Genomic DNA, 26,320 nt, shown 5'->3' with positions numbered 1-26,320 from the left:
GAGTATGGCCTAAAAACTGTCCCTGCGTCTGTAACGCTGCTCAGAGGCTGTTTCAACCTCAGGCATGGGCAACAACCTGGGAGTCCTCCCGTGAGCGTGAGCAGAGAAAGCAGCTCAAAGTAACAAGTCATTTTCACAAATGGGAGAAAAGACAAAAGAGGCAGAGTCTTCTCACCCCTGGCACCACCTGAGCTCAGCTTCGTCTGGCAATTTTATCTCCTTTTGTTCAGTCCAGCCTCATTAAACATTTCAGATCTCTAAAGCCCAGAGTGCCCACAAGAGGTTTTCATTTGCCACGGAATCAATAGTGCAAATTTTGTTCCATAAAAATCTGCCTAGTACAACCCTAAACTTTTCCAAGCGAGAGTGCTGTTTCTTCTCCCCACATAGCTCCTACCCTGCTGGGCATCCTCTGTGGTCCAGTCTTTCTGTGCTTGCTGATGCCACAGAGTTAGGCTGAGCGGGGCGGGGGTAGGCTAGGCTGGACCAGGCTAGGGTGGCAGCAGCCTGGGCCCTAAAGAAGTCACATGCAGCTCCTCTGAGCCTCAGTGTCCTCATCTGTAGCTCGAAGCTCATAAAACTTACCTTTCCTGCTTCAAGGCATTGTACAGCGAAAACAGTGACATCTTTACGGCATCCTCATGGAAGAAAAATGTTTCTCCCTGGCTCCTGATAGTAAGTTTCTCATATTGGGTGAGAGGACTATGAAGTGCATGTTCTAGACTGTATCCCAAAGTACCCAGGGGTGGGGCTGGGGCGGGGATTGAGTTGTGGTTGCCCACAGCAGTAATTTACTAACAAAGCAGTCATACTGGCTTCCTCATTTCTCTATCTCACTTGCCCACTGCTCCACTGGCGTCTCCTAGGACACCTCCTAAGTGAGTGACTTACACTTGAATCCTTGTCTCAGGCTGTACTTCTGGGAGATCCTCTGGGGGAAATGAGGTGGGGAAACACAGAATCCGTGGTGACTCATCGGTGGATAAACCAACCGGAAGCAAGAGGGTGTGAGAGCCCAGGGTCGAAGTTGGATGGGCCAAGCCGCTAGGACAGAGAATGGGGCAGAGTAGAAAGACAAAGGATAAAGAGTAACCACTCTCCTTGTGGAAGTTGCCATCCAGTGGGGAAGGCAGATAATACTAAAGTAATTGCAATACAATAGGTTGAGTAAAATGACAAGGCCTAGAGATCATGGGACAGTCAGAACCCACCCCCCCAGCCCAGGGTGGATTGGAAGATTTTCCAGAGGAGGGAATGTATACGCTGAGTTGTAAAGGAGTGAAGGGCGAGAGGCAGCAGAATGAGCTGTTTGCATAAATCCCCAGCAATGAGAGAGAGCATGATTAGGCTGAGGGATTCAAAGAAGTTCTTAGACCTGGACCTCAGAGTTCAAAGTGGAGAGTGGGGTGAGGAGGCGAGAACCGCAGGCGGGCATGTGCTGAAGGATTTGACAAGCTAGAAAGTCTGGACTATCTCCTGAAGGAAAAGAGAGTCACTGAAGGTTTTTAAGCAAAAGAGGGATGAGAGTACGAAGATTACAGAATCTGACCATTGGATTGGGAAAAGGCAAAAGTAGAGGCAGGGCGGCTGCTGGGATGGCAGAGGAGGTGGTGGTGGCCTGGGCTGGTGTGGAGGCAGGGAGAAGAGGAGGTGTGAAGGATACTGAGGGAGAACAGCAGCACTTCACGATGGACAAATAGGGAAGGCTGTGGGGGGGAGGCAGGGGGAGGGGGTCATCTGTGTGTCCAGCTCTTGGGTTGAGGGAGCCTGGGAAGATGACAGTGTCAGATGTCAGGATGGGGGGAAATGGGGGAGGAGCAGGTTTGCTGCCAGCTCAGGGCCTAGCTGGGATCAAGGTTTCAGACAAGACCAGTACAAGGCCTGTTTGGCTAAGGGTGGAGGCACTATGGGTGGGGCAGCTGAGACCTCTGGACCTCAGAAGCAGCCTCTCAGCTATCAAGATGAGGGAGTCAGCAACGGGTGTGGCAGTCAGGGTGACTGCTGCAGCTGCTCAGAGCCCAGTGTGAGCGGCAAAGGGACCAGTGGGAGGTGCCGCCTTTAGAGGATGGCAAAGAAGACTGAACAGGAGCTACCCCAGAAGTAGGAGAAAGCCTGAGAGAGCAGCTGGCAGGGTAGCCACAGGGAAACCATGGCTGACAGAGGCGAAGTCCCCCAGAGGTTAGGTGAGAAGAAAAATATGCAGTAGGGTCAGCATCAAGCCAGGTCTGTGACAGTAGGGTGACAGAGGAGACAGAAGTCTGAGGAATGAGAGGGAGGAGAGAGCAAGGAGACTCCAAGGGTAGACAGCTCCTCCCAGAGAGCTCAGTGGTCACGGGGCAACCAAAAGGAGACAAGGAAACAACCCAGCCCCGCTGCAGAGGCACGTGCTCAAACCCCGGGTCCTGTGCACACAACACACAGCACAGCCTCTGGCCCTCCTGTGTGCACTGAATGGCCGGGAGGCCACGGAGGCCTCCCAGTCTCCCATGTGGAGGGCCTGCCGAGTGGCAGTGTGTCTAGAAGAAGACCCTTGTTCCAACTCTAACCTGTTTTCTTTTTTTAAGATGTATTTATTTGTGCATACAAGAATTGGGGTATAGGCCAGAGGTGTGCGGTGCGGTGTGAAAGGATTCACGAGAGACAGAGTGGGGAGCAGCACAGGCAGACCGAAATATACTGCTGAGGGGAGCAGTGGGCGAGACAGGAGTGGTCTGCTGGGCTGAGTGGGTCACCTCCCTGGCCAGGATGGACCTCTTGTTGCAGTGGCTGGTGATAGCTTCATAACACTGAGATTTTAACCCCTGCACCACCAGGGAGGCCCTGCACTTGTTTTCTGTTCTGGGCACTGACACCAGGTGGCACTTGAAGACACTCTCCCCACTGAATAACACTGGGAAAGTCATCAGTCTAGTCATATTGCAGATGGGGAAACTGAGGCCCAAAGCGGAGGAAATATGCCCAGGATCCCCGTAGGTCAATCACAGGAACTAAATGCAGCCTGGACTCTGATTTTGGTGGTCCTTCCACCAAGGGCCATGGCCAGGCAAAACTAGGGCGGTTATCCGAGGCGGATCCTGGCAGCCAGTAAAGACAGACACAGACGGGAAAGTAAACACTACGCACAGAGCCGTGGTGCCGCATGCAGCACATGCCAGCCAGGCAGGCTGCCCTAGCCAGGGGCAGCGTCACTTTCCCCAGGGTCCAGCATTCAGGGCCCTGCCTCCTTCAAGCCTGGCCAGCCTCAACCCCAAAGCCCACCTTCTGGCATGCTCCTTCCTTTTCTCAGACTGCTCAGACAAGCCCATGAATAGAACATTAAAGGCAAAACCTTCTAAAAGAAAAAGCAGCTCCCTGGTAGGAGTCACCCCACTAAATGTCAAATGCAGAGCAAGGCTTCCTGCCTGTGTGCTTCTCATTAATGGAGGCACCTTAGCCTCCACACCTTCCTATCATCCAGTTGCCCTATAAATAAATTATGGTAGTAAGAATGCCAATCTACCCCCCCTCAGGGCCTCATGAATGTCTCTATATATGCATATGTAAAACTCCCTGTTAGCTTGGGTGCCCAGTGAGAGAGATGACAAACTTTGCTAGGACAATTTTAGAGCCGGAAGCAAACTTTCACACTACCTCAGCAGGCAGAGTTGAGTATCCAGCTTTTCTTCTGACTTGGGAACACTTGCACCATTTTTTGCAGATCCACACCTGCCATGGAGTCAGTCCTGGAAATGCCAGCAGACCCCATCTCTTGGGGCTACAGTGGTCTTTGCCCTGGCAGACATGTGATGACTCATGGCCACCCATCCTTAACGTGAGCCAAACACCCCCTCAAGCAGGCTTCGTTCCTGCATGTGGCACAGAAGCTCTAGCCTGCCCACTCCTAGGCCCCCCAGTGTGTGGCTCAGCAGCCCACCCTTAGAATGAGTCGCATGTTACTGGACCAGGGTGTGGGTGCTGACCAGGCTCCAGGATCTGCAGATGGGCAGGTGCATGCGGGATGTTCCACACTGCAGTAGCAGCCAGAAGCACTCACACTTCCTGAGGCCTGCTGCACGCTTACCAGGTGTGTTTCTGCACTCGAACTCACACACGTGCACACACACACCGTATTATGCCGACCCTCTGGCTGTGCCAGCATGGAGGCCTCCAGAGTGATTCCTCTGAATCAGGCAGTAAGGGTTGTTTGCAGTTTTGGATCCCAACTTCCCTGATTAGACAGTAATCACAGATTTTCTCTGTTAGATCAGTCACCAGTGTGCAGGGGAGCTTCCCACTCAGAGGTGAAAATCTGCTCTTCTGTACTCTGAGATCAGCTAAACTCTCCACCTTACTTTTCTTCTTTCTTTCCAAATCATAGCCACCATTGGCCTCTCTGGAAGGGCGCAGGTGAAATATTTTCTAGAGGACAGCTGGAGGTCAGCAGATGCCATTTGGCCAACGGGCTTGCTCAGACTGGCCCTAGGGATGCCCACCAGGAGGAATGGAGAGCTCTGGAAGAGGAGGGGCAGAACCAGGTGGAGGGGTCCCATCCAATGTGCAACTGCGAACCTCCTGGGCCAGTCCGTCCTGGGCTGTGGCTCCCCCAGACAGTCAATGATTAGTCTGGGGTGTGTTATCAGTACATCAGATCAGCCTAGAAGAGAAGCAAAGGAGCAGGTAACGCATGGAGGGCCCCAGCTCTCAAATAAGCCATGGCCCTGCCTTTCTCAGGGACTAAAGCAGGTAGGATGGATGTAATGAAATCTGAGCAGGAGATAGTAGATTAAGGGTGTATTAACCCAGATACAAGCAGGGCAGAATAGAAGAGGGCAATGAGACAGTGGCTTAGGGTCCAGAAACCTCCAATCCCAGTCAGAGACATTCCTGAAGGAAAACCAGAGGGGTGTGCATGGGAACTACCAGGAAATTCTGTAAAGAGACGCAAATTATTCAGCACTGCCCAGCAACCCACAAAACAAACGTCATATAAATCAAGGCAGATGGGTAGGTGAGACAGCGAAGCATAGAGGTTAAGAGAACAAGGAAGAGGCAGGCGGGCCTGGATTGCATTCCGACGCTACCATGTGCCAGCTGCATGCAGGGGCAAAAGACTTCATTTCTCTGTGCCTTGGTTTCCTCATCTGTGTAGCAGGGATAAGCCCAGACTCACATACAGGGTGGCTGTGGAGAATACATGAAATGAGGCCCGGAGTATAATTTCCGGGTCCATCAGCGATTATAAGTGGTTGTTGTTAGCACCTGCACAGGGACAGGCACACGTGGCTGCAAGGCCGTTTGGGGAAAATGGTTCATTCCCTGCCGTCCCTGTTTCTAGCTAGCTTCCATACCTCCTCTCCCAGCAGGCTCACCCAGGCAAGCTCTGAAACCCAAGGTGGCTTCACCTCGCTCTGGTGATGGACTCGCTTCCTCTTCCAAGTTCAACGGCATCTAAGGAGGTAGCTGCTCCCTAACCTTCAAGGTGGCTTCTCCCGAGGTCTTCTCCCAGGCCTTGAAGAAGTCCCCTCCCTGGGGTCCTTGCTCCACTCTGTGATTCACTCCTACTCAGAGTGGCCTGGCCAGAGTAGCCCGAGGAGGGGCTGCTTCCGGCACTCTGCGCGGAGGTCCTGCCTTCTGCTGTCCCTGGAGGCTCTGTTCCCGTTTCGCCAGCTATTTTGCTTCCTCGGCCATCTGTTCCCTCCCTGTCATCTCCTCTCTGCTTTAACCTTAACCACTACTTCACTGCAGATGGTACCAAACAGATCCGTTCTTGACATCCTTCACAATGCCTGCCCCCTCCTTCCCTTCTCCGCAACTGAACTTCTGCTCTGTCCTTTTTCAGGCTTGGACTCCAAACTTGGGTTGGACTCACCCCTCTTCCATCCCATCTGCTGCCAACTCAGTCACAGGGGGTCAGGGGGCAACTACCTCCCCTTTCCCGGGCCCTTCCCTTCTCCTAACAACATATTTTCGTTGCAGACTTGGCCAAGAACCTCTCCTGGCATCAGGTGCGCCGTCTGCTCACTTATCTACCTGGTCTCCACAAATCCAAGCCCTTTAAGATTCCAGAGGGCTTGGGTTGGTGGGATCCGTTCCTGAGGTTGGGGAGCCAGTGTGCCCAAGCTGGGTTCTGAACAGCGTCGCTGTAGAAAATAAACCTGAAAACTGCATTGAGGCATTGGCCTCATTTTGGCATGACAGGAACTGAACCAAAACACATTTTCTACATTGTTTAACTCACAGGGGCATGTTGCCTTGTTTTTCTTGCTTTCATTCTGGCTTCTGGGGAGAAAATGCTTGCATAGACCTTATTTAGCAACTCTATCTTTCCTTTCTGTTGGGGTGTCCTGGTGCTCCCCTAAAATTCCTCCTCTAGGCTCCTATTTTTCTGGCATAGGGCTAGGAGCTTTCTGGAGAGCAGCAGCACAGAACTTCCCAATTAAAGAAGCTGTTTTAGAAACTGGTTCCAACAGGCTATACTCCTTGAGTGTGACAGAACTGGTCAGGGGAGACCAAAATTCTACTTGTGTACCTGTAGTTGGCCTAAAAAGCCTCCTACTTACCCACTTAAAGAGGACTCTAGTCCCCCTCTACACTTCCTCTGCAAAAGAGTGAGTTGGCATCTCCATTGGGGCCTACGAGGGCCATATGAGCAACAGTTCAAGTGGTAGAATCTGTTCACCCCTGACCACAAGGAAACACTCTGATTGCCAAGGGAACCTCTGGATTCAACTAAGCCAGGCACCTGACAACCCCATGGTCCCTTTCTCTATCTATATTCCCTTTTCCCACAGAAAAGAGTCTAGCTACCAGGCCAGTCCATCTAGCTATAGAAACCCAAAAAACAAAATGCATCTTACTGGGTTGCAGGCCCGAATCTAGGTCTTGCTGAATTATTTAGGGATGGCATTAACTTATAAATGAGTGTGTTTGACTGATTTTGTGGTTGATGTACAGATAAATTCTAATGAAAGACAGCTACAAGATTTTAAATTATTAATTAGACTGCCACTTAACAAAGCCTATTTGGCACTCTATTTCCTTGCTTAACAAGACAAAAACTTTAAGGTTCTGTATTAGCCCAGAGGCTGTTGATTTGCATTCTGTTTTTATAGCTCTAAAAATGAAAATCATAGATCCTGACCTTAAGCAGGACACTTCTGGCAAAGCTAAACCCCCAGCAGGCCACCCTTCTTCCCTGAATGATGCTGGTTGCCTTGGGGGCCTCCGTTCCCCTACCCGCTTCTCATCTCTGACCAGAGGTTGGCTTTTTATATCCCTGGTTCTGCCAGGGTAGGCCAGGAGATAAAAAAGCAGACAAGGCAGCTGCTGAAGCCTTAGCACTGTCAGCAACAAGACCCACTAAGGAGTCCAGGCTGTTCTGGTTCACAGAGGTAAGGCTGTGGCCAGTAGAGTCAGTTCATTATGAGATGCAAGGTAGCAATCCCAGTTCCCAAAATGTTCTACCAGAGACAGCACCAAGCCCTCTGTAATAGAACCACCAGACATGAGAGACATGACCTTCATGTCTAATGCCTTCTCTTACCTTCTTTCTCTGGGGTTTCATACCAATGAACCACCAAACTCCAAAAAACACTCCATTGTCATACAGCGGGGGGGGGGGGGGGCCCGGGTGGTGCAGGGGTTAAAGGCACAGGGTTATCAAGCTGTAGGCAGCCATTACAACTTGAGTTCCTTCCCTGCCAGGGATATAACCCAAAAGGTGCATCAGATCTCCCCTGTCTCTTCCACTGCTCCCCTTAGCAGTGTATTTCAGTAGATCCATCTGTTCTGTTCCCCACTTTGTCTCTGGTGAATCCTCATCCCTACACCTCTGGCCTACACCCCAGTTCTTATATGCATAAATAAAAATAATTTTTTTTTTTAAAGAAGGCTCAAAACAGGGGAGGGAAGGGCACAAGGGACTATGGTGATGGTCACTAGTGCTGCAGTAGTGGGATAATTATGGGGACTAAACATGAGGGGAGAAATCAAATATTGGACAAAAATGAAAAACGATGTAAGAAATTTTAAAATAAGGTACTTTCCCCCCCCTCGTTCGTTTCCACCCCCAGGATGTAGAGAGGGCTTCATCTTTCATTTTTCCAAATCATAATTAAACTATGAACTCCCTTGGATCTGGAACCCCCATGCAGGCTTTGCACCTATCTGCAACAGCCATCTGAACCCATTTTACAGCATTTTTGCTTGGAACTTTTGGGAATAATCCAAGCAGCAGAAGCTTCAATGGCCACCTCCCTTGGCATTAGCCTCTGGCATATCTTGGGCTTTGGGCACATACCTAGAATCCACATGGAGAATCTGAAAGACCTGTATGTCTGTGCAAAAGTGACAAATCCTAAGGTTCAGGATCAGGGGTTGAGGGGGAAATATATCCAGAAATGGGCCCAAATAAAAGTCCTTTGTCCACACAATGTCCCAGCAGCAGGTTCTAGGCCAAAGCCAGCCTTGCAAAGGACTTCTTTGCTGTTTCCCTCTGGCCAATTCAGGTGGAAACCTCTTTGTTGGTGGAACCTCTCCCGCCAACCAAGCAGTGCAGGAAGGGAAAAATAGCCTGAGTGGTGAACACACGTGACTGCGAAGCCTCCAGTGGCCACCTCTTGAGCAGGGTAAGTGAGCCTCCCCCTCCTGGGAACAGCCCCCAGAATGCACTGGGCTTATCTTGAGCTGTGCCTCTGGCTTGCAAGGATGGGAGAAGGCTGGCTCCTGGAGGCTGCACAAGCCTCCCTGGGCACCTAAGCCATATCAATAAAGTGTGTGGGCTGCTTCGTGGCTCATTTTTAACTGTAAACTGCCAAAAGACAAAAGACCAAAAGGGAAATGAGATGTCAGTTCCTCTCTATTATCATCTGCAGGCTAGACATGGCGGCCTTTTAAAACTGCCTGGGAAGCAGTCTCCACTGGGTTAAGTCCGCAGCTCCAGGTCCAAGTTTTTCAGACCTGGGCCTGTGCTGAGCTCTGTGAAAAGCACACTCTGTGCAGAGACATTCTAACCAGCACTGCTGTTTGCTGAAGGGACTTTGTCTCTTTCTGCAGGGAAAAGAACCTGGGGTTTACCGTGAAGTGGCTTCTCCAACTAGCGGCAGACTTTCCCCACACCACAAAGAAAGGCAGAGAGCGGTTTCCAACCCTTTTCTACCACCCCCACCCCTCAACATCACCGATCCACGTGGAGGGTACGAGTCACACACAAGTTTGTGACTATTGACACGATGGGACAATGGAGGCTAGACAGAGCTAGTCAAGCCCAACACAGCCTTTGCTGTTCCCAGTGAAAGCGTTTTTTCTTCAAACACCTGTCCAACCTGCTTATCAGCTTCTCTTGGCCCCCACATCTGCTCCAGCTCGCCCATTCTGAAGCTTAGCTTCCCCTACCTTCGCCACCTCCCCCTGCCCATTTTCTCCTTCCCCATCCTACTGTGAGGTCAGAATCCTATGCTTACGACACCTCGGTCTGTTGCCATGGAAACAGGGGCGGATTAAGGCTGGAGCTCCGAGCGCAGGGATCAGGCCCCTCCGCTACCTGAGCTCCAGTCTCAGCTCACTCCGATAGGGTGGGGGCAGCCCGCCGCAGGCGCCGCGGGTCTCCAGCAGCCCAGCCGCGGCCAGAATGAGGCAGTCTCGGGAAGGGGCTGGGGCGCGGCGGTCCGCCCCGGCCCAGGAGGGGAAAGAGGCAGACGTAGAGATACGAGCAGCTGATGGCGGGGCCCGCGGGATCACGGCGTGGTCACCTGCCCTCTCGGGGCCCTGGGGACCGCTCCCCGCGCGGCAGCCACGTGGGGGCGCGGCGGGACTTCCCCAGAGCCCAAGCCAACTTTGCAGCGCTGGGCAGTGTGCCGGACTGCCGCGGGCTGTAGCGAGGTGGTCGCCGGGCCATCTCTCTTTAAGTTGAGCCTGGCACGGGCCGCGCACACTGCGGGTCTGGCCTCCACTTTCGCAACCCTCGGCTCTAGGCGTAAGGAAAGTTTGACGAACCGAACATCATGCGCTAGCCAGTCCTCCTTGGCCGCTGGGTGACCAGAACCCGTCCCTGAGGACCAGGCAGATCTGCAGGAAAGGTGCCCGCGTCCGGGCCCCGCCTGGATAACTAGAGCGCACAATGAGCGCTCCGGCGCGCAGTGATGGACAGCTGACTGCACTGGAGCTCCGATTGGCCCTGGCCCCTCCAAAGCGGCAGAAGCTAGCGGCTGGTGCCGAGCAAGGGATGGAGCCTGCGAGTGCAAAACTTTATAATGACAAAGCAAAGGTCCCAGGAGACCAGTTCCCCTCCATCACTGACAGCTCACTATGGTCTCGAAATGACCTCGTGGAGTTCGACCCCCCTAGGCCTGGCCGCTTGATCCTTGGAACAGATGTGTGTCGCACCGGCCACCGACCAGGGCTGAGATACAGCAGCAACCCCACCGCGGGTGCGTCCCCACAAAGCCCGCCAGCCCGCCGGCCCGGAGCAGCAGCACCTGGCTGCTCTCGGGCGTTTCCCGGGCTCGGGGCTCTCTCACGACCGTTCAACTCCAACTTGCCCCTACGGCTTCAACTCACCTTTGCGAAGCATGTTGGCCGCGGGGCGCCACTCCGAGGTCGGCCTAGCGCGCTCCCTCCCGGGGTCCGGATTCAAATCCTTGGGTGCCGGCTGCAGCTAATCCGAGCGCTTCGAGGCGGAGGCAAGCCGGGGATCCGTTTGTGCCCGGCGGCCAGGCCCCGCAGGGGCATGGTGAGCCTGAGCCCCGCGCCGAGGACACTAGAGCCCACCAGCAACCGCGGCGCTGCCCAGCAGCCCCGCGCGCCCGCTCAGCCCCGGGGTGAGCGGCTCGCTCCTCTGAGCCGGCGGCCTGCTTCTGCAGCCCAAAGCACTTTGCAGGCGGTTTTGAGGGGGGACGCCGCCCCCCGCCCTCCCGGCCGCCCGACCGTAGCCCCCCCTCTCCGCCCCCTCGGGCAGCAGGCGCTGGGGCTGCTGCAAAAGGGCGCTCGCACGCACCGCCGAGCTCCGGGGAAAGCGCCCGGCGCGCGTTTGCAGGACCTAGCGTTCGGCGGAGCGGGGCGCCTCCCTTCCTCCCCCCCTCCCCGTTTTCCCCCACCTCTCCTCCTCCCTCCCTCCCTCCTTCGCTAGCTCCCTCCCTCTCGCTCCGTTCCCCGCCCCCGCTCACGGAGCGCCTCCCATACAAAATTTATGAAAGTGCTCTCAGCTCGCGGTGCCGAGCGCCGTCCTATTCCCAGGACAGCGGCGCTCAGCCGCGCGGGCGCCGCCTCCCAAGGTGTTTTCGTTGCGCCCGCCCCCGGGGACGAGCTTCTGCCCGCGTCTGTCCAAGTACCTGCCTCAGACCCCTGGCCGGTCGTCGGGCCACTCGAAAGCCCCTCCCAGACCCTGTGAGCTTCCCGGAGCTCGAATCCGCAACCCAACCCCCGCCCGCTCGCCCTTCGCGGCTGGAGGTCACCGAGAGAAGCGGCTGGAAGCGTGCTTTCTGCCCGCTTGACTGCTGGGACGGGTGGACTGCCGCCCAGAGCGCCCATCACAAGTCCGCGTCCCCTGCCCATCTCCCCTCTGACCCTCTAGCCTTCCTCCTGTAAGACTCGACGGCTCCTTCCCCAGCACAGCTGCTGCGAACTTAGCCGCCTCGTACCCCTTGTCCCAAGATGTGATTATTGGGGGGGGGGGGGGGCGTGCCCCCAGTCTGGACTAGACCACTCAGCTTGTATTCGCTGAGGCTCAGCTGCAAATCCTAGAGACAGAATTTCATGAAGGATCCATCCGGGACCCGGGATGGGCCATCTCAGCCCAAAGAGGCCTCCGATCTCTCTCGTTTACAGACCCTGCCACAGGGCTTTGTGGAAAATAGAGGGGCGGTACCTCTAGAAAGCCCGTCTCTTAGTGGGGTGGTTGAGCGGAATGTAGAGAAAGCTCAAGTCAAGAGAGATCCTGGGTGGACCCAGCACCCCCTACTGGCCTGGGATAAGAGGGGCTCTAGGGGAAGAAAAAGAGTGTGCCAAGTCACTTATTCCAGTGCCTTTATTAAGGGCTGATATGTGAAGCACTATGATTCCTGGAGACTGAGCCAATGGAGAAGACAAAACCCCTGTCTTCATGGAGTATGCAATCTAATAAAGACAAAAATGAGAAAAGTTTAGATGAATTGGTGTTTGGTAGATAAGCAAACAGGGAATGCTCTGGAGTTGACATGAGAAGACAGGAAAAGCTGCTCTGAGCAAGTAACATCTAAGCAAACATCTAATTGAAATGAGAAATTGAGTCATGTGATTCCTTGGAGAGAAAATCTGGCATGGAAGGAAGATAAAAATGTCCAGTATCATTCATTCAAACATGCCTTTGATGACACTGGGGCTCTGGGTAAACAGACTTCCAGAAGCTTTAGGCATAGTGGGAAATGAAATATTCAAAAGCCATCTTAGAAGGTGACAGGAGGGAATAGTGTAGAAGGGACTCTGTTCTGTGAGAAGAGTAAAGGACCATTAGGGAAGGCTTCGCAGAGGAGGTGCCATTTGAGTTAGGTCTTTTTAAATATTTACCTTTGCCTAGAACTGGAACATAGTCCAGAGGTATGTGGGGTGAGAATTCACAAGAGACAGAATGGGAAGTAGAATAGGCAGATCTATTGAAACACACTGCTAAGAGGAGCAGAGGGTGAGACAGAAGTCTGCTGTGCCAAGTGGGTCAGCTCCCTGGCTGGGCATCAAACTCAGGCCACAGAGGTGATAGAGCTAAGACTTAACCCCTCTGCCACCAGGGAGGCCCTGAGTTATGTCAGTGCCTCAGTTCATCAGCCTGAGGAGGGAAAAGGCCATTCCAGGCAATAGAGGATGTGCAAATGCTTGAAGGTGAGAAAGTAACCTTGTTCTCTCTGAAGACTAATAAAATTGGCCCATCTTGGGACAGGAACAGAAAGAAAGGCATCCTTCCCCTTAGCCTCAACCAGCTGGGCTGATCCCACTTATATCTGAGTCCTGCCAGGCAGAAGCTAAATGGAACCCCACGGCACTGAAGAGCTACAGAGGCCCTCCTCAAGCAGTCTGAAGCCCAGTGAGGGACTTGTTCAATGCCATACAGCAGATCTGTGTCAAAGTGTGGGTCTGAATCCGTGTATGTTAATCCTCCTTCCTCCTCCCCAAGACGCCTCCCTATGACCCCCTGCCCCATAAACGCCAGCATCTAAGGCAAAGTTGGCTGGGGCTGGGCGTGAGTGTAAAAAGCAAAGTTATTTCAGGCCTCAGGAGGGTTGGGTGCTGCTTTGGAGTCCAGCCAGGGGGTGGGGGCGACTGTAGGCGGGTGTTGTGGTGTAATGTGGGGTACACTGTGCCTGCCTTCTTGTCAGGCAGTAATTACTCAGCTGCTGAGTAACTCAGGCAAGGAGACCCCCCGCGGACAGATGGAGGTGTTCTCAGCTCAAATTGAATGACAACCACCAACACCCTACACTGTAGGGTCTTGAGAGACAAGTTCACATCTGTCCTTGATGTCTGAATCTCCTGGACAGCACCTGGGGTCCAGGGCAGCTCAATCAGAATGGAGGCAATGTTTTAAGAGGCTAGGTGCCTTCCATCAACTGTCCTTACTTTTTCCTAGGGAAAGGCCGCATGGCATAAGTGCTCACTAGGGAGAAACTACTACTCTGCAGCAACAGATCTTTCTCCCTTGGATCTCACAGCTGCCACCAGAGCTAAAGATGCTCACAGGCTGACACTTAGTGTACTGAATGGGAAGGAGAGAGTTCAGGAGGTTCCTGGAATTGAAATCCCACAACCTGGGTGTCCAGAGGAACCTGGAGGAGATGGGAGGTTCCAGGTGAGATTCTCACTAAAGGTGAGAGGGGAGGTTCCTGGGGCCTGTGTTGGCCACATTCCTATCCAAAGCTTTAACTGTCCTAAGAGCAATGGTCAGTTAATAGAGTGTTGACCCTTTCTGATTCTCCCCTTGGCTGCTCACTCCCAGCCTGCTCAGCCATCCCTTCTCTCAGGGCAGCCTCCCAGGCTAGGGCCTGTCCCTGGCTGCTTGTTTTTCACTTCTCTTTGCACCTTAATTAGGAGTTTCCAAGCAGGGAGGGCCTCCAGGGGAGCCTGAGGCCACAGAGCTGTCTTAAAGGGCCAGCTGTGCTCACTTCACCACAGCAGAGAGAGGAAGAAGGTGCCAGGGGGCTGGGTGGGCAAATGGCCCTGGTGGATTATTGTTCTATGGACAGGCCTTGATGAAGGCCAGTCCTACCGGTACTTTGCTCTTCCAAAGGTCAAGGCTGTCTCACTGGCTGCTCTGCCTTGTTTTTGGGATTCCAGGAGCTCAGACCACTGATAATGAGAAAGGTTATCTAGGTCTGAGGAGCAGCCTAGACAGGGCAAGCGTTAGGCAGTATAAAGGTTTTGACAATGCGTTTTGGACTGCCCCACTTCTTCAGGAAAGCATCTTCAGGATGGAGGTATTCCCTGATAGCAGTTTTTCACATGTTAACCTTCCACACTATTGGTTCTAAAGATGATAAGGGCACCTTGGTGCTCTGAACAATCAGCACCAAGACTCCATTTGGAGTTGGGCTGGTGGATTTTGAGTTCTGTCCTGTCCAAACAGTGGTGGGTGAGGAGGTCCTCCAAGGTAGGTTATGTGTTCCCAAACTTGCAGCATCCACTGGGTAACTGGAGGAGAGACTGGGAGTGGAGCTGAAGGAGACTTGGCGGTGTCCTCATTCACAAGGCTTGGCCCCCAGAATTAGTGCGGGACTCGGCAAACAGGAGCACTGTCCTGGGAGAATGAAGTTCCGGCAGCCGGGAGGGGAGGAGGGGACCCCAGCGCTGGGAGTGCGCAACCGTGGTGGTCGAGTACCGCTAGGGGCTCCCGAGAGTCCGACCTTTCCCGCAGAAGCGGTCCGTGAACAACCCCGCCCTTTTCTCTTCCTTCAGGGTCTCCGCCCAGCAAATCCCCGCCCCTCGCGGGCTGATCGACGATCGATCGCGATGTCTGCTCTCTCGGCGTTCTTCTAGCTCTGCCTTTTTAGTCCCCACGTGGGCAGGCAGGTGATGGCGGCGCTAGTAGCTTCCGAGACGGCGGAGCCGGGCGGCCGAAACGGCCCAAGCAGAGGTGGGTGCTACCAGGGTGCGGCCTCTGTGTTTCCTAATAGGGCCTCCAAGTCAAGGACAAAGCCTCTCCCCTTTAACGACGGCTGCACCTTTCTCCTCCAGATCGGGAAGTCTCCGCCGTCACTGGCTCTGGCGGCTGTCAGCTGGAGCCCAGGGGAATCGGTCTCTGTCAGCCTTAGGGGGCTATCCGGCAGCCCCTCCTAAAAACTTGTAGTCCTCGAGCGGACAGGTTGTCTCTGCCTTAGCTGGTAGACTGACGCGGGAAGATTCGCGGAGAAGACGGACCCGACCAGATGGGAGGGAGGCCAGGGCGCTGCCGCTGGCATTCCACAAACTGGCCCTCAGGGAATGCTTTCTGGGAAGAGACACGCGGTTTCATTCACCAGGCACTTATAGCGCGCCCGCTGAATGCCAGGCCTGTGCTACGTGTGGGGACTAGAATATAGCCCTGCCCTCAGGGATCTCAGTCTACCTGGGAATACAGGTGTAAACAAAGCACAGCCACGTGACAAAGGACGAGGCGCCTTCTGGCCCTGGAGACAAATTGAGCTAACACTAGCAGCTCCCACACCCAAGGAACACAGGAAACTTGGCCCTTTCAGAGGAGCTTCTGTTGGTCTGGTTGTTTCAAGGCCTTTGAAACTTTGAAACAACCGAAGGAAAGCCAGAGTAGTGACAACATGCAAATCTGGTTTCAAGATTCCAGCCTGCTATTTCTCCACTGCACCACCACCACTTGCCCCCTTCCTCTCCCTAGCGTGCAGATTCAGGTCTGGGTGGGTGGATACCTGCTATCACAGTAATGAATCCTAGCAGAAGTTCTGCCACATAGTAATGGCTCAGTAACTATTTGTTCAAAAATTAATTTCTTGGCATGCTACTTTTTCATCTGGCTCCTAAACAGATGTTGATCTAAACTGAATCATGGGTAGTAGGAAGCAGATTAAGGACTGCAATCTAACTTAAGGGCCACAATGTCTGCCCCCACTACACTACTAGCTCCTAAAGTGTGAAGTCCACTTTCTGTCTACCTGTTTTGCCCACAGGCCTGACTAGATTGTGTTCTTAACATCTTTCCTAGGGTGGGAAGTGGGATGGAGTCATGGGGCCAGGGAACTTGTTAAGATGGTTAAATGTGTAGTATTTATTTCCCTTTTAAATGAGGAGAAGAAAGGGGATAGAAATTAACCAGTATAGACATAGCAAGGAAGGCAGTCTTTTAGATTAATGAGTATAGCAGTTGCCTACAGCTCTCATATGTAGGAACTCCAGGGTGTTCTCAGGGGGTGGGAAATTGGGCACTTTTCCCCAGATTGAATGGAGTGGTTATGTCCTTGGGTTTTTCCTCAAGGTTGTTCTTTATCAAGAAGTTACTTGGACTTTCTGTTTGCCCTTCAACTCAGCCCCTTGGCATCACTGTTGCTCTCCCACGGTAAAGGGTGAGCGCTGTCCTAGCCCTGGGCTCATGTGTTTGATTTCCATAATTTCACAAATTAGTTATGCCAGTTTCTTCTTTGCTTAGTGGGTTTTCTTTTCTGCACCAGCATTAACTCAGTGGAGAACATGGCTGGGCCAACTCCCTTGGCTTCTGGGATGTGGGCCTTAAAGTTGGTTGGCATTAACAGCTTAGCAGGGTTTGGCTGTGGTTTAAGTCAGGCACTAACTCAGACCTTGCCTTCACTCCAGGTCGAGCCCCTCGGGCCCGTTTGGCCAATCAGATACCCACTGAGATTCTGAATAACCCCCAACTGCAGTCAGCTATGCAAGTCCTGCCTTCCAACTATAACTTTGAAATTCCCAAGACCATCTGGAGGATCCAACAGGCTCAGGCCAAGAAAGGTGAGCCCCCAAGCTTTGAATTGGGGTGGAGTAGAGAGGTTACCTAACCCAGCCAGAGGCAGGATGCCCACCCCACCCTCTTCCTAGCCCTTCTCTCCCATGTCTCTGCTCTGTCTTACAGTGGCCTTGCAAATGCCTGAAGGTCTCCTCCTCTTTGCCTGCACTATTGTGGATATCTTGGAAAGGTAAGGGTTGGGCACTGGAAAGAAAACTTACCAAGACCTCCCCATGTCCATCACAATTCTACAATTCTACAATTCTACTTGTTAGCATTATTTTTTCCTTCTGGATCTCTGCCTTAGTCCCCCCTTCCACAACCATAAAAGCCTAAAGGGAAAACCCATCAAACTAAATTAAACCAAATCTGCTTACCCAAATAAATATCTCTGCCACCCCTTAAAATATTTGGAAGGGAGGAATGAGTCAGTTCCAGTATCCTCAAAGCTCGACGCAGAGCAGGTAGTTAGGCCTACAGAAGAGCCTACAGATCCTCAGAGCTGACCCTGGAATGAATTCGGTAGTCAACATGGGGTCTGGCCAGGGGAAACTTTTTCTCTGACACATGTGGGGGAGTGGGCCAAGGAATGAGTTGGCAGGGGTAGAAGTGCCTAGGAGATGATATTCAGTTCCTCTACCCCCACCCATCCATGTTTCTTCAATACAGTGAGCCATCCTGGGAAGGGAGGGAGAGCGCTCAGCCATCTGGAACCCACATAGGAATACGGAGGGGGCAGAGAGAACAGCGAGGTCATCTGTGATGGGAACCTCCCACTGCCTGCTGCCCTCCCCCTCCTGCTTCTCAGCCGCTGCCACTCTCTTCCCTGCTCCCACCCTCTTGCCCCTTGGGGATGCTCTCTGGGGCTCAGGCCAATTTGCATACATTTTAATCTATAAAAAATTAAGTGCTCTGGCTGACTCAGATGCCTGGGCTGCATTCTAAGGAGCTGAATAATCTGCTTCTGTGCTCAGCCTGATTTGGGGAAGGGGGAGGAGGAGGGGAACGGACTGGCAGCAGCTCAGCTTCCGCCAGCACACCCCCAGGAGAGGAATGGGGAGACCACAATCACTGAGCCAGGCCCCCTGCCCCAGGAATGAGCCTCTCAGGTTGGAGCTGGTCCTCCAGATCCATTCCTGTGGTGAGTTCAGGAGTACCAGGTCTTCCTTTCTTAACCTGGTGCCCCCAGTGATTCAGTCTGGCAGCAGATTCCATGGCAATGTGCTGGCCAGAGCCTACTCTTCCTGGTGCATGAGGCATGTGGGTGGTGCCATGTGCTGTGGGGGAACTGTACATGGGTATCCCCATCCTGGGCATAGAGGGCCCTAGCTAAAGGTGGGGTGATAGTGGGGGTCCTGATGACAGGGAGGCTGTGTGTATCCACACCAGCATGCCCACATATACCACAAAACCAGGCCATGGGAGTGGGGGTCTTTGTATATGTGCATCTGCTCACTGTTCCAGGTATGTTGAGTCTGACCCCCAGAGGCTGGGGTCAGGTTTGGGGGTCCCTCTTGCAGTTTGAGCCTAGGCAGAGGAATCAGGATGCTACAGAGACCATCCTCATACAGCAGCAGTTCCAGGAACTGCTGCCAGGGCTGGGGGAGGCAGCAGCTGTGGCCCTCCTACTCTTTGTTGGCAGAAATGGCAGCTGCCAACCCAAAGGATTGGAAGAGGAGCTGGGCCCTGAGATACCTCCACTGGTTTAGGTCTCTCCCCAACCTCACTGCTAGTGTCACTGTCACATTGCTCCCCCACCCTTCCCCTAACCTCACAGGTTCACTGAGGCCGAAGTAATGGTGATGGGTGACGTGACCTATGGGGCTTGCTGTGTGGATGACTTTACTGCAAGGGCCCTGGGTGCTGACTTCCTGGTGCACTATGGACACAGCTGCCTGGGTAAGACAGACCAGGACACCTGAACCCTGGCAGAGCTGGCAGAGGCAGGATGACACACCCAGCTCTATCACAGTACACTCTTGCCCTGCTTGCGGGCATGAGAGCCCTCCTGGTTACTGGGATGGCCTTGGCCTTCCTGCTTCACAGGTGGATCTTTCCTTTGGATTTGGTTGCCTTGGAAACCATGCTGCTGTCCCAGATGCGGGTGTTTGAAAGGCTGTTGGTGGTAGAGCAGGCTGGGCCCCTGACTGAGTGACAGAAAAAGAGCTTCTAAGGGATCTGTGTGTCCCAGGCTGCTCACAGACTATGCACAAGCCAGGCCCTGTGCTTTCCAAGACAAGGTCTCCTAAACTCTTCCCAGTTCCCATGGACACCTTGGCCAGAGACTTCCGAGTGCTGTATGTCTTTGTGGACATCCGAATAGACACTGCCCACCTACTGGACTCTATCCGCCTCACCTTTCCTCCAGCCAGTGCCATTGCCCTGGTCAGCACCATTCAGTTTGTGTCAACCTTGCAGGTGAGTGGGCAGATAGCAGCCAGTCCCCAGGGTGCAGCTGCATCCCTAAGTCATGAGCTCCATCCTGGGCCTCTCCTGCCCTATCCATTTGCTTTCCTTCCCTCATTATTCCTACAGGCAGTGGCCCGGGAACTGAAAGCTGAGTATCGTGTGAGTGTCCCACAGTGCAAACCCTTGTCTCCTGGGGAGATTCTGGGCTGCACATCTCCACGCCTGCCCAAAGAGGTGGAGGCTGTTGTGTAAGTGAAAAAAGAGGGATCCAGTCATAGACACATAAGAAATGTACTCTAGGAGGGAGCCTCAGATTCACTGTACAGGAAAGGAAATAGAAACTAAAATTCCTTGCCTGTATGTTCAAGGTCATCGTGCAGTATGAGGACAGATACAATTTCATGTTTCCCGACCCAGCCCCTCTCCATTGCTCTGTCCACCAGGAAGCTATGCCCTCGGTGGGGCAGGAGGGCCTGCTGAGGGGTGCAGATGGGCTAGAAATGGTGGGAATATAATTGGAGAAGATGGATGTGCACGCCCCGGCTGCAGCCCCATTAATTTAGCATCCGGACAGCTAACAAGCAGGAGCAGTGCGTCTCCTGCCGCCTAATTATTTTAGGTAATGGAAATGCTTAATGTTGTGTGAATGCAGCCAGCCTCAGAGCCAACAGCTCTCCCAAGCTGGAACTAGGGAGCGGAGCCCTGTTCCCAGCTAAAGGCAGGGAAGGAGGGCAGGGTACACCCTTTACTCAGCCTTACCTCAGGAGAAGATGCTAGTTTTATAGGCCCTGAGATAGGCCCACATAGGGCCTTCCCCACCCCAGACCTGGTTGTCCTGCTCCTGGAGGACCTACATCTGATAACTCTGAGCTTATTGATGCCTACCTTGGGGGTGTCAAGATGTATGCTGGAGGGAGGGACACCCTGATTCCATTTGTCAAAATGTGGTGTGACTGCCAAGAGAGGAGGACCATGTAAGACATGGTCTAGAAAGTAAGTCAGGGACAGCATTTCAGGCAAGCCTGGTATGGTCTGATGTTAAGCCCAGAGCCAAGTCTCAAGGCATACTGTTCAATAGCTGTGTCACTTTCTGCATGTTTCTTAACATCCCTGACTCAGTTATGTTCTGTAAAGTGGGGATGTTATAGGTAGGTTGGAGGGCTGATAGGAATGAGTGAAGACATACACATCAGGTGCTTAGTCCTGATATACTGAAGGCACAAGCCCAATAAATAGGAGCTATTGTTACAACTCATGACTGGCCCCAAGAGCCAGTTTGGACAGCAAGTAGCCATTCAGATAAATGAAACCTCACTTACAGCCTAGGTGACTCCCAAAACACTACTTGGCACCTCTGTGTTGAGCTAGGAAAGGGGGACTCAGTCCACCAACCAAGTTAGGATCTCCAGAGCCCTGAGAGGCCTTAACATGCTCTTCACTGGCCAGCTACTTTCCCCAAGTTTGGGGTGGGGCATTTCTTAGTTACTGTGTCATATAACCAGGAAGAACCTTACAGTTTTCCTATTCAAATTTACTTTAGATGTGAGGAAGTCAAATGGGGAAATGATGACTTGTCCCAGTTCACACACACAATCAGCAACAAAGCCAGACAAGTACTCCGTCCTCTGGGTCTCCAAGCCAGTGCTGCCTGCCTTATACTTACAGCCCCCTTTACTCCCTGCAGATATCTTGGAGATGGCCGCTTCCATCTGGAGTCTGTCATGATCGCCAATCCCAGTGTTCCCTCTTACCGGTATGGGTTGAACTGGGTGGACCAGCTGAGATGGGGAAGGGATTCCCTGCCATTGAGGAGTTCAGTGAGACAAAAGATCTCCATTCCTTGGTCCTTAACAGCCCCCATCCCTAAGGATCTGATCAGTTGAGTCCTAAAGCTGGGCATCAGACTCAGAGCTGCTGCTGGCCAGGACCCATCCATCCCCTTGGATTCACAGTGAAATCCTAAAATGCTCTCCTACTCTTACCTGCTCCAGTTATGGATCTGATTTAGGTGCTCTGCCCATGCCTCTGCCCCTGATTACCTGCATGGAGTCTGAAGATTCAGGAGACCAAGTGCTGAGTCTGAGCTGGGTGTGCAGCGAGTCCATAAGTGGCTGTCACTGTGATCCTGACAGCTGCTTCTTTTCCAGATATGACCCATACAGCAAAGTCCTGTCCAAAGAGCAGTATGACCATCAGCGTATGCAAGCCAATCGCCAAGAAGCCATAGCTACTGCCCGCTCAGCTAAATTCTGGGGCCTTATCCTGGGCACTTTGGGCCGCCAGGGAAGCCCTAAGATTCTGGAGGTTGGAGGGACTGGGGTGGCCTGTGGGTGGGGACTGCTTGAAGACCCAGCTGGGAAGAATAGCAGATACAGCCTTGGGTGCTTTAGCCCAGCTCTGCCCCCCTTTCCCAACAGCACCTGGAATCACGGCTCCAAGCCTTGGGACTCCCTTTTGTGAGGTTGCTGCTCTCTGAGATCTTCCCCAGCAAGCTTAGCCTACTTCCGGAGGTAGACGTGTAAGTTTCCCCCATCTTATCAACCTAGCTGTGACTGGCTAAAGAAGGTTAGGATCTGGGTTCTGCCCATTCATATTAAGGTTTGAAATCAATGGAAATTTATTCCATGGTCATGACATTTAATATTTACAGAGTACTCATCCAGTAGGCTACCCTTGGCTATGGTCATGCCTACTTTGTCTGCTTTTGGGGCTCACAGGCAATGGCAACATTGTCGTTGTTCTATATGAGATGAGTGTGAGGGGTGGTTGACATCTACGTTGTACCTGGCACTGAATTTGGTTCTGGGATACTGTCATTAGGAATTACCTAGGCCCTGCTCTCAGAATGTTCAGTCAGTAAAGGAAACAGGAGAAAACAAGCAAACGGTGTTATTCTAAATGGCAGGTGACAGTCATTTCTTTAGAATTGCTATCAAGCATTCGTTGCCTTTGTTGGGGATGTAGTCTTTTTCTTCAATGTGCTGTCCAGGAGAGGTGGACACCGTGAGTCTGACCTATCTTCTCTTCCCAGGTGGGTGCAGGTGGCATGTCCACGCCTGTCCATTGACTGGGGCACTGCCTTTCCCAAACCGCTACTGACACCCTATGAGGTAACACCAAGTTTTGAAGACTCCTGGGGGAGAGCGGGCCTGAAGTAAATAGGGTGGTGAGCAGCACTCAGTTACATATGAAGCACTTCACGCTGTGTGGCCTTGGGCAAATCCCTTAATCTTTGTGAATATGGGGACCACAGAATTTTCATGGGCCTTTGTGAGGACTGAATTAAATAGTACTGCGCAGAAAAATGTTCGCAGATGTTACTGTCCAGTTTTCCTCCCCAGGCAGCCGTGGCCCTGAGGGACGTTTCATGGCAAGAGCCCTACCCCATGGACTTCTACGCCGGGAGCTCTTTGGGACCGTGGACGGTGAACTATGGACGGGCCCGGGCCCCCCACATCCCGGGCCGGCCGGCGCAGGAGAAGGTAAGCAGGGACTCCAAGGAGGGAGAGGCTCCCCCTGCGCGCGGGCTCGGCGGTAGCCACCCCTCCGACGACGCGAGCAGAGGCCGCCGCCCTGCGGCCGCCGCGGGAAGTGCACAAGAGCCGTGCGGAGGACGTCGCCGAAGAGGGACTCTGTCCAAACTCTGTCACCTCAGGTGCAGGGGCGGCCCACGTTCCCCTCTCCGGCCGCCGCAGTTGAGAGTTGCAGCTGCAGAGACGAGAAGGTGGAGCGGGGCGCTCCTTGAGTCGCTCGGGGCTGCCAGGTATGGGCGCGCCTCACTCTCCGCGTTCTCGTAGGGCCGCCCGCTCGTTCTGGGGCCCGCCCTCAGGGTGGTGCCCGCGCTGGGCCCCGCCCCTCGCGGACTCAACTTCCGCTCGGGGAAAGGCCGCTTCCGGTGCGTGGTGGCGCGTGGCCCGGCGTTATGGCCGCGCAGCGTCCTCTGCGGGTGTTGTGCTTGGCGGGCTTCCGGCAGAGCGAGCGGGGCTTCCGCGAGAAGACAGGGGCGCTGAGGAAAGCGCTGCGGGGCCGCGCCGAGCTGGTGTGCCTCAGCGGCCCACACCCGGTCCCGGACGCAGCGGGCGCCGGGCCAGACTCTGGTGAGGCGAGCCCTACCCTGGACACGCACCCTTAGGCTTTATCGTGCCTGCTCCCCCGCCCTCCTCCATTCCGCCCGTTCCCGTCATTTCTCCCATTCCAGCCTTTCGCTCAGACCCCAGTCTGCCGCCTGGGCTTCCTCCGGGAGCCTTGTCCCGTGTCCCCTCCCTGCCAGTCTGTTCCCTCACCCCATTTCCCCCACCGGCTCTCTTCCCCTCGTTCACTCACTTCTCATTTCTCTCCCCCCGGGATTCCCTTCCCCTGAACCCCATCCTCTACTCCCTATCGCTGCAGGGCCCCACTCACCGGAGGAGCAGCCCCGAGGCTGGTGGTTTTCCGAAGGAGAGGCAGACGTTTTCTCCGCACTGGAAGAGCCCACCGTATGTAGAGGTGTGGAGGACGCCCTGGGAACCGTGGCGCAGGCACTGAACCAGCTGGGGCCTTTTGATGGACTCCTCGGTTTCAGCCAGGGAGCTGCACTAGCTGCTCTTGTGTGTGCCCTCGGCCAAGCAGGCGATACCCGCTTCCCTTTGCCTCGGTTTATCATCCTGGTATCTGGTTTCTGTCCACGGGGCCCTGGCCTCAAGGAACCCCTCCTGCAGGGCCCCTTGTCGCTGCCTTCACTCCATGTTTTTGGGGACACTGACCGTGTCATCCCCTCTCAGGAGAGTATGCAACTGGCTAGCCGATTCCCTGGAGCTGTCACTCTCACCCACTCTGGTGGCCACTTCATTCCTGCAGCAGCACCCCAACGCCAGGCCTATCTCAAGTTCTTGGACCAGTTCGCTGAGTGAAAGAGCAACAAATATTGTCTGTTCCTACTGCCTACCCCTAGTTGAACACATGACCTCTGTAATCCCTGCCATCTCCCCTACCCTGAAATCTCCACTACTGTTAAGTGTTCCTCACCATCACCCATTAAGAGACAAATGTCAATTCTTAAGACTGAAATAATATAAGCCCAGCACTCACGAAAGAGAATCAGAGGTCTTATTGGATTTTGACCTTAGCAGCTGATGAAAAAAAAAAGCCTGTGGATCCCTGGATAAAAGGAGATTGACATGGGAGATACAGGGTTGGCACCACTGTGAGCGCCACAAAATAAAGTGGTGGTTTGGATTTTGAACATTTGTTTCCTGACACAGAAAAATCCATTTTATAACAGAAGTCTGGATTCTTGGTCAACCACACAGCCTCCTGGGCAGCACCAAGCAGAGAGGCATTTCTGCTTAAAAGCCCCCAGGGCAAACTCATGTATTTGTGCACATAGACATTCACACCTTTTTGGTGGAAGTCCCCAGCTAAAGGAAAAGAGTCCTCTATTGCTGAATCAGAGAAGAATTCATGTCTTGGAAGTTTTGGGAAGAGGTCACCTGGCAGGGCTCTGCCTGGGTCTTATTGAGTTTAGGCTTCCTTTGTTGATCTTTGTCAAACCCTGGTTTCTTGGATTCACTTTATCCTCCATAACTGTGTTAGCGCTCTGACCCATGAGTTGGATGGAGACCAAAGAGCACAGAGGGGACCCTTTGCCAAACTGCATCCCACTGGTAAAGTTCCTGAGATTTATGCTACCCTGTAGTAATTACAGCCAAGGCTAAGCAGCCTCCGTTTGAGAATGAAGTTAGTTTGGGCACTTTGTTTCAAAACTGCCCACTTTAGCTAACTGCCTCCCCATTTCCATTGCCCCGCCACTCAACACACACACTGCTCCCTTACCTTCTCCCCTGCTTCTCCAGGACAGCTTACAGTCTGTTGGTTTTGTTTGTTTTTTTTTTTTTAAGTTCACAACATTCTATTTAGTAATTGAGCAGGAGTTGGCATTAGGGGGTACAGTGTAAATATTCCAACCTATCTTTTGAGACAATCAGGTTGATATCCCTTAAATTAACTGAAGTTGAGTTCTTCACTATAGATAGCAGTGTTTCAAGATTTAAGAAAAAATAAAAAGCTGGAATTGACATCAGACAGATCCCCAGTACTGAGTTTAGGACCTTTCCAGCCAGAAGTTGGGTTGGGAGCCTCCCTGGTGGTCTAGGGATTAATCCTCAGCTCCATCACCACAACTGTCCTGAGTTCCACCCCCAGCCAGGGAACTAACCCCCATGTGGCACAGCAGCCCTCTCCAGTCTCACCTGTTGCTCCCCTTAACAGTGTATTCCAGTAGATCCCTCAGCAGTGTGTATCAGGAGATCCATCTGTTCTTCCCACTCTGGTGAACCCTCTACCCTACACCCCAATTTTTATACAAATTAATAAATCTTAAAAAAAAAGTTTGGAAAGAAAACTCCTTTGCTCCCTTGGCCAAAGTAGGAGACTGAAATGGACTGAGTTACTCCATTGAATTACAGACCTATTGGAATTCGCCCATGGAGTTTTTGAAAAGTGTTTTAGAAAATGTAAACTTGATTTATAATTTCACACAAAAATGATCACTAGCTTCTATGGAAATAAACGGTTCAGAATGAACTGTAGTGGGCCTCCCTAATGGCACAAGGGGTTAAGTCACAGCACTATGAAGCTATCTGCAGCCACTCCGCAGGTGCTGACCCACAGGGTGCAGCAAGCCTCTTCCCACCTGCTGCTCCTCTCTGCAGTGTGTTTCAGTCTGCCTGTTCTGCTCCCCACTATGGTGAATCCTCTCAGCCCTGCACCTCTGGTCTGCGCCCCAGTTCTTGTATGCATAGATAAATAAGTCTTAAAAAAAAAATTGAACAGCAGTGGATCTGCTGCTTAAGGCTCATCTGCCCTCAGCAAACACAGGCTGCCCCTTTAGAAAGGTCCCAAGAGATAACAATAACTTACATATCTGGGGTTATTTGAGGATTAAGAGAGAGAAGGAGACATTGCGGGGTAAATTTTTAAGATGATTTAAATCAGAGGATAGAGCAGAGCAGTACTGGATGGAGCAGA

General features: G+C 52.9%; 3 protein-coding genes across 3 annotated transcripts in view; 2 read left to right on the top strand and 1 right to left on the bottom strand.

Moving 5' to 3' along the window:
• RTN4RL1 (reticulon 4 receptor-like 1) overlaps nucleotides 1-11,014 on the bottom strand; it is a 64,966-nt gene extending 53,952 nt beyond the window's left edge. Inside the window, exon 1 of the mRNA XM_012726560.1 lies at nucleotides 10,537-11,014. Within this exon, the coding sequence (XP_012582014.1) occupies nucleotides 10,537-10,549 (13 nt within the window). The 5' untranslated portion in view covers nucleotides 10,550-11,014. The remainder of the gene's footprint in view (nucleotides 1-10,536) is intronic.
• A 3,879-nt stretch (nucleotides 11,015-14,893) lies between these two features.
• On the top strand, nucleotides 14,894-23,784 carry DPH1 (diphthamide biosynthesis 1). Its single transcript, XM_012726620.1, has 13 exons — nucleotides 14,894-15,073; nucleotides 16,759-16,911; nucleotides 17,033-17,096; nucleotides 18,684-18,805; nucleotides 19,167-19,324; nucleotides 19,442-19,563; nucleotides 21,000-21,068; nucleotides 21,463-21,619; nucleotides 21,733-21,833; nucleotides 22,347-22,425; nucleotides 22,657-22,797; nucleotides 22,971-23,078; nucleotides 23,705-23,784. The coding sequence occupies exons 1-12, from the start codon at nucleotides 15,013-15,015 to the stop codon at nucleotides 23,058-23,060; spliced, it is 1,317 nt and encodes a 438-aa protein (XP_012582074.1). The 5' UTR covers nucleotides 14,894-15,012; the 3' UTR covers nucleotides 23,061-23,078; nucleotides 23,705-23,784.
• On the top strand, nucleotides 23,160-24,536 carry OVCA2 (ovarian tumor suppressor candidate 2). The gene is made up of 2 exons (XM_004684791.2): nucleotides 23,160-23,412; nucleotides 23,705-24,536. The coding sequence occupies exons 1-2, from the start codon at nucleotides 23,238-23,240 to the stop codon at nucleotides 24,202-24,204; spliced, it is 675 nt and encodes a 224-aa protein (XP_004684848.1). The 5' UTR covers nucleotides 23,160-23,237; the 3' UTR covers nucleotides 24,205-24,536.
• Nucleotides 24,537-26,320: the final 1,784 nt, after the last annotated feature.

Source organism: Condylura cristata, unplaced genomic scaffold (genome assembly GCF_000260355.1).
Source record: "Condylura cristata isolate star-nosed mole 26May11 unplaced genomic scaffold, ConCri1.0 scaffold00017, whole genome shotgun sequence".
In the NCBI taxonomy this organism is placed as follows: Eukaryota; Metazoa; Chordata; class Mammalia; order Eulipotyphla; family Talpidae; genus Condylura; species Condylura cristata.
Note: the sequence above shows the minus strand (reverse complement) of the source record. Positions and strands in the feature narration are given on the sequence as shown.